Raw genomic sequence first — 7,500 nt, forward strand, 5'->3', positions numbered from 1 at the left:
TATTATTATTATTATTATTATTATTATTATTATTTTAATTTTATTATTACGAATTGAATTACTTGCCTCAAGATTTTAGCATGATTATACACCTGCCTTTGGTTTTATGCATTTTTTACTAACAGTTTGGTTTCATTTACATGATGTATTTTAAATTATTTATGTTATTTATTGTGTGGCACTTTTTTATTTACTTATGTTTTACTTCTTAAAGCACTTTTAACATAGCACTTATTATTAACCCTGAATGGTATGTGTATGGATATTTTTAACCTCAAGAGCAAGTAACGCAGACAGTATTTAATTTTTAAATTATTTTATTTAAATAACATGGTTTTAAGATTATAATAGAGTTTATATTTTATATTGGGACACTAGGATTTTTATAATTGTATTTATCACATGACTGTGTGTTTTTTTTATATTTATTTAAAAAAAACATAATCTTCTGGGAGAGACACCGGAGTTGTTGTGGAGTTGACCTTTTATTCAACGTTTTAAATTCCCGCTGTCCTTCCTTTCCAGTGGTTCTTTTAACCTCCTTTTAATATCTAACCCCCCACCCCCCCCCCTTTTTTAAACAGCCCCGTCATTTTTATTTAACCGAACCTGGTTTTTTAAGGCGTTCTTTAAAGTGGTTTTATTCACACCAGTGGTCCCCTTGTGCCCGTGCCCCTCGCAGCACCCATTCTGGGTTTTGCGTTTTAACCCAAACCTAACCTTAACCATCACAACTAAATGCCTAACCCTAACCCTAACCCTAACCCTTACCCTAACCTTAACCCTTACCCTAACCTTAACCCTTACCCTAACCTTAACCCTTACCCTAACAATAACCTAATTCTATCCCCCGTTTTGGTCCCCACAAGGCTGTGTAAACCCCACAAGTATACTGAAGTCCCCAGTTTTTGGACCCCACGAATATAGTAAAACAGGTACACACTCTCACACACACACACACACACACACACACACACACACATTCTGCCCTACGCCTCAGGACTCTCACATGAGGTTTATACACACACACACACACACACACACACACAGACACGTGCACACACACATTCTCACACACACACACACACACACACACACACACACACACACACACACACACACACACACACCCCCGCTGGACATTACAGACAATGCAGCTTTAAGGAGCTTCAGCATTAGCTTCACTTTTCAGACCAGTCTGTGTACTTTTTAAAATGTATTCCATAATCCATCCAGCTTCCTAAAACCACAATCATGGGCGCCCGGATAGCACAGTTGGTAGAGCGTGCGCCAATATATAGAGGTTTAGTCCTCGACACAGCGGGCCCGTGTTCGACTCCGACCTGTGGTCCTTCGCTGCATGTCATTCCCCCCTCTCTCCCCTTTCATGTCTTCAGCTGCCCTATACAAATAATAGCAGAAAATGCCCTAAAACATAATCTTGAAAAATAAAACACATCAACACGTCATAAGCAAACCTGTACGCACTGAATGACTGATATGAACGATGTAAACTGGGAGTGAGTGAGTGAGTGATAGATTCCTGAAGTGGAGAGTGTTTTTATGATGTGAGGTAAGTAATGCTTTCATGTATTATTGTGTATATTTATATATAATATATGAACTTTTGTAAGTATAACATCAACCTGTCCAGGGACTGCGGGTGGAAATTAGGATTTTTTGCTATAACCTGGCACCTGACATCTCTTCTTTTTTAGACTAATGTTTTTGGTTCATTGTCCCTGATCAAATAAAGAAATAAACATAAGTGTAAATCAGCTAGTTAAACTGATCGCCGACTCTTTTGATAATCAATCGGTTCGAGTCATTTTATATGAAAAAAGGAAGTCAAACTGTGATGTCAGCTTGTTGACTGAGAATATGTTCTAGTGTCTTCTCTCCTCTGGGACAATAAAACTGAATATTTTTGAGTTGTGGACAAAACGAGACATTTGAGGACGTCATTTTGGGCTTTTTGGGAAACACTGATCACCATTTTTCACCATTTTCTGACATTTTAGAGACGAAACAGCTCATCCTTTCATCCAGAACATAATCAACACATTAATCAACTATTGAAATAATTAGTTGCAGCCCTAGTGTCTCTCTGACTGACTGTCTGTCTCTATCCATCTGTCTGTGTCTCTCTCTCTTTCTCTGTTTGTCTGTCTCTCTGTCTCTCTCTCTCTCCTCCTCTCTCTGTCTGTCTCTCTCTCTCTCTCATTTTCTCTGTCTGTCTGTTTGTCTGCCTGCCTGTCTGTCTGTCTCTCGCTCCATCAGATCATGAGTGCGATACAGAAGGTCCACCGTCCCTCAGCTGAAGCCCGAGAGCTATACAGCCTCCTCAGCTCTCCACACATCCAGGTGGGTATCACTCGACCACGAGCCCTCGTGTTTGATTCCGTGCTATAACCCGTGTTACCCCGTTTTACCCGTCTGTCAGGCTCTCCTGTCGTCCCAGGACAGCGTGGCCCAGTCAGACTACGACCCCGTGTTGCCTCCTCTGCCTGACGACATGCCCGAGGACGAGGAGGCCATGAGGGTCATCTGTCTGGTGAAGAACAATCAGCCGCTGGTGAGACGCCATCTCTTCTCTATTTCCCATTTCTAGTTTATTAAGCCACAGTTTGATTTAGTATCCTGGTGTAACACTTAATATAAAGGGACAGTTGAGATGTTTTAAAGTGTTTGAAGCCCTTCACGACGGGGAACTGAAGCCATTACCTCTGCTCTCTTTATAGCCTCCAGATTCCTTTGACAAAAACAGTCATTTGAACGCGGGAGTTGCTGCCCCCCATCGCTCAGTAGGTTTGTGTTATTGTGGGACTTTGGTGTTTTAAGAGATTAGTTTGTATTCACCTCATCCATACGTCATACAGGTTAGATGATCTGTTAATTATTTCTACGATTATTGATTTATCTTTTAGTATGAAAAAATGACAGAAAACTGTCCAATAAGAGTTAAAGGGTCCTATGCACCTGCGCCCATCTGTGCTGGTCTTACAGGGACGTGTGTTCAGGTGCATTCTGGGCGTGCTGGTCTTACAGGGAGGTGTGTTCAGGTGCATTCTGGGGCATGCTGGTCTTACAGGGAGGTGTGTTCAGGTGCATTCTGGGCGCGCTGGTCTTACAGGGAGGTGTGTTCAGGTGCATTCTGGGGCGTGCTGGTCTTACAGGGAGGTGTGTTCAGGTGCATTCTGGGAGTATTGCTATCTTGAGGCAGCGGGAAGTGATCGCACCATTGACCAACAAAAACCTGGTCTAAAGTCAATAACGCAGCATTTCATTGTTATTTTAACAGAGCATTAGTAAAATGCTCCTAGGCTCGTGCACAGCGCGCACACACTATGCTTGTTACACACACAGGGACACACAGCAGCACACACACACACACACACACACACACACACACACACACACACACACACACACACACACACACAGCAGCACACACACGCAGAAGATTACAAATAAAAATATTAGGGTGTAAATCCTCCATCATAACAGCAATGCTCCAAGGTCCAAACGCGCCTGGCTTTTAAAGGGAATGGGAGCTGATCTCTGATTGGTTGATGAATGGGAGATGATCTCTGATTGGTTGATTGCATGTTACGCCCAAAACACACCTCTGATTAATGAAGACACTAAGTACAACCGTTTAGGACCAGGCCGTCAAACTAGCAAAAGTGGATTTGGACACGCCCTAAACACACCAGGGCTATTTCACAGGGTTGCATTAGGGCGCATGGAACAGCACCCAGACAGTTTTCAGCCCAACCAATGTTACATACCCTATTAGGAGACCTTAAGGAACAGTGTGATATATACCCTATATATAATCATTCTATCACCCCTTCAAAACACCAAAGGCAGCGGTGCAGCAGCAACTCCCGTGTTGTGCGAGGTAAAAATGTTTCAGTCAAAGGAGTCTAGCGGCCGTGAAGAGAGCCGAGGTAACAGCTTCAGTTCCCCGTCGTAAAGGGCGAAGCGCTGAACTGTGAGCCAATGAGAAGAGATCTTCCCTTTTTATTCATCTTTTGTTCAACCAAGAACGGAGGCGAGCGCAAAGGAAGTGTAGGAAACGGAGGACGAGCGGTTAGCAGTCGTTGGAGCAGCCTCCGTCGCCTCACGTTGGACCGCCTCGTCCCCGCCAGGAGGGCGTGGTCGCGGGAGGAGCTCCGAGCGACTGCCAGTGAAGCCTGGCCTTTGCCCCTCCCCCGGGGAGGACACTCCCACCCCTTTCTGCCCCGATACGAGTCGACAGGAAGCTGCCGTTTGTGTCAGCAAACGGCAGAGCTTTGGAAGAAAGGGCTCAACCAATCAGCTCCCTCTGTCTGTAGTCAGGCCCCCCGCACCGGTAAGACCAGGAGGACTGTCAATCAATGCGATCACCAATCATCCGTCCATTTTTTTCCCATTCAGTCATCCATCCCGATCTGTCATGAAGACGACAAATCACCGAAAGAGAAGACGTTTCGGTGGCTCCGTCCAGGTACAAAGTCCAAAACTTTCAGGGGAAAAATCTGAAAGAATTCTCAGAATTTTTGATTCTTCCCCCCGCAAGTTTTGACTTGCTCTGAAATGTACAATTTCATTAATTTGGCAATTATGCAAAATTGTCATCACCGCGTGGTTGTGAGGATAGCGTGCTCTCTTTCAAAACTGTCCCACCGGCACTGGGCTCTCCACTACCCATTCTCCACTCAACCAGTATCATGGTTCACTACCCCTGCAGCCTATTAGCGCTCCTCACCTGTTGCCTGTTTCAGCTCGTCAACCCATCTATAAAAAACCTCACCAGTCCTCAGTTGCTGTCTGGTCTGGTCTCTACATGGCATCCCTCAGTATTGTTTGCCTGACAAGAACCTTCATTAAAGACATTTGGATTTAAGTCTTTGTCCTGAGTCTGAGTCCGTGACCGAAACATTGCCAGTCAAAACAACAATTTAACGTTTTTGCTGAAACGGTTTCTTTTAATATCTGATTCTGAACATCTTCAAGCTCCCAGTGGAACCTTTTCACAGCAGATGTGTTGACATGTCATGGCAGGAAAAGCACCTGGTGTATTCAAAACCATTAATGATGGCTGCATTCCACTTAGGAGAGACCCTGGTATTAAACCATTAATGATGGCTGCATTCCACTTATGAGAGACCCTGGTATTAAACCATTAATGATGGCTGCATTCCACTTAGGAGAGACCCTGGTATTAAACCATTAATGATGGCTGCATTCCACTTATGAGAGACCCTGGTATTAAACCATTAATGATGGCTGCATTCCACTTAGGAGAGACCCTGGTATTAAACCATTAATGATGGCTGCATTCCACTTAGGAGAGACCCTGGTATTAAACCATTAATGATGGCTGCATTCCACTTATGAGAGACCCTGGTATTAAACCATTACTGATGGCTGCATTCCACTTAGGAGAGGTCCTGGTATAGTTCATGCTGACTCACTGAAATATCTTCCTGGGACACTTGATGGAACTGAGCCATCGTTAAGGTTATCAGTTTCAGCTGTGCTTTTCCTACTATGACAAGTCAACATGTCTGCTGCGAAAAAGGTCCATTGTTTGGACTCTTCTCGAGCCCTCCGAAATATTTCCTCTGATGACGCTTGACAAATACGGTCCCAATATGTTCCCTAATATTCGGTCCATCCCTTCATTCATTCATCCATCTCTGCATTTGCTGTTCCTTTGTCGGAAAGTCAATCTTTTGGTCCATCCGTTGTGTCTCCTTCAACTCACGAACACACCTATCTTCCTCACCATCCGTCAAGTCTTTGTCATCTCACCGTCACTTGGCTTGCTTTTTTTTAAACTTTAGTCTTTCTTTCAGCGATGTGTATTTCACCTTTCTCTTGCCACTTTCTTTCTTTTCTTCACCCGCCTCCCCAACAAGGAGGTTCATTTTCAGAGACACCCAAACAAAACGGGGGAGAAGGCGCCTCTACCGGAGGGAGCAGCGACGACTACGCCTACCCTCCTCCTCCAGTGCCAGCTTACAGTCTCAGCCTTCCCAGCTCCCCTCTCTTATACAGAAAGGGGCCAACAGGGGGACACTCAAGGAACGTCCCTACGCCCGGCAGGAGCCCGTCCTCCTCTTGTATGGGGAAAAACCCTCTTAGAGCGCACACGGCACCGTCTAGTCCCGCGCCTCGCCGCCCCACTCGGGAGCAGGGTGTTTGCACTCTGCCATCCACCGGCAGGCAGAACGGCGGTCAAACAACCAAGCGGCAGGAACAGATTTCAATGCGTCACTGCTCTACTGCTCCTCGCCAAAACGGATGCCAGAAGCAGGCGCGGCAGACCCGGAACGAGCAGCGAGCGGACCGCGAACATCCCGAGCTCGCCGAACAGCGCAGCATCGGCGAGCTCCGGCGCACCGTGCGGACGGCGGCCAGCGGCATCGAGCACGGCGCCGAGGACGCGCGCCAGCTCGGCCGGAAGATGGTGGCGGCGACAGCGATCATCGCGCACGGCGAGGAAGAGAACGCCCGGGCGCTCAAGCTGCTCGCCGAGGTGGTGGACAAGCTGCAGGGGCTGATCGTGGCCGGCAAGGTGACTCCTCCATGCCGGCCCAAACCGCCGCCGCCGCCGCCGCCTCCAAGGGTCTCCTCCATGTCTCCCAAAGCGGTCCGCAAACCGCCCACGCCGTACCCACGCCACATCGCGTCCTCCTCTTCTTCCTGCTCGTCCTCATCTTCCTCCATGTCGGTGAGCTCATGCGCAGGCCCGAAGCGAGTAAACGGAGGCTCCGAGAGGACGCCGGTGACGTTTGGTGGCGCAAACAGGGCAGGTGGCGCCGGAAGTAACGGACAGGCGAGGCTTAACAACGGAGCGGCTTCTAGAGCTCCTCTGGAGGACCAACAGGATGGTGAGAGCACGGGCTGCTTGACAACCAAGAAGAAGAAAAAGAACAAGTAGGCCGACAACCAACCGTCTCCTCTCCTCGTCTGCTGCGGCGCTAAATAAAGACTCTTAAACGGACTGAAAACCTTCTTTAAATGTTGATCCCAACAAGCAGACTCTGGATTTAGCACTCGAAGGGGAAAAAGCTAAAAATGTAAAAGGTACAAAAATTCTCAACTAACATCTCTCGTTTCATCTCATCGTTATCCCTCAAACTGTGACCATCGTCATCCTCTCTCTTTCATTCTGTGGCGTTTCTGTTGTCAGACTTTTTTGCCCAAGTGTTCACTGTAAAAAATAATTTTATGGGATTATTCCATTTTATTTCACAAATGTTTGGGGGAAAAATATAATTTGCATGTCTGTGGTAAAAGAACATGAAAAACCTGTAACTGTGAATAACCATAACATTTCCTTTTCTTTAAGAAATGTAATTTGTTTTCAAATCAGGGGGCCACGATACGGAGGGACGAGGAGACGGGAGAGATCTTTATCGCGAGGGTGATCCACGGAGGACTGGCCGACCGCAGCGGTGAGATCAAACAGGGTCCAACACGTGTTAAATATAAGGTGGAATACCG

General features: G+C 46.5%; 1 protein-coding gene across 1 annotated transcript in view; it reads left to right on the forward strand.

The window, feature by feature from the left end:
* LOC114564257 (MAGUK p55 subfamily member 4) overlaps positions 1-7,500 on the forward strand; it is a 29,634-nt gene that overhangs the window by 7,163 nt on the left and 14,971 nt on the right. The window contains exons 4-6 of the mRNA XM_028591505.1: positions 2,281-2,364; positions 2,444-2,575; positions 7,370-7,451. Of these exons, the coding sequence (XP_028447306.1) occupies positions 2,281-2,364; positions 2,444-2,575; positions 7,370-7,451 (298 nt within the window). The remainder of the gene's footprint in view (positions 1-2,280; positions 2,365-2,443; positions 2,576-7,369; positions 7,452-7,500) is intronic.

Source organism: Perca flavescens, chromosome 11 (assembly GCF_004354835.1).
Source record: "Perca flavescens isolate YP-PL-M2 chromosome 11, PFLA_1.0, whole genome shotgun sequence".
In the NCBI taxonomy this organism is placed as follows: Eukaryota; Metazoa; Chordata; class Actinopteri; order Perciformes; family Percidae; genus Perca; species Perca flavescens.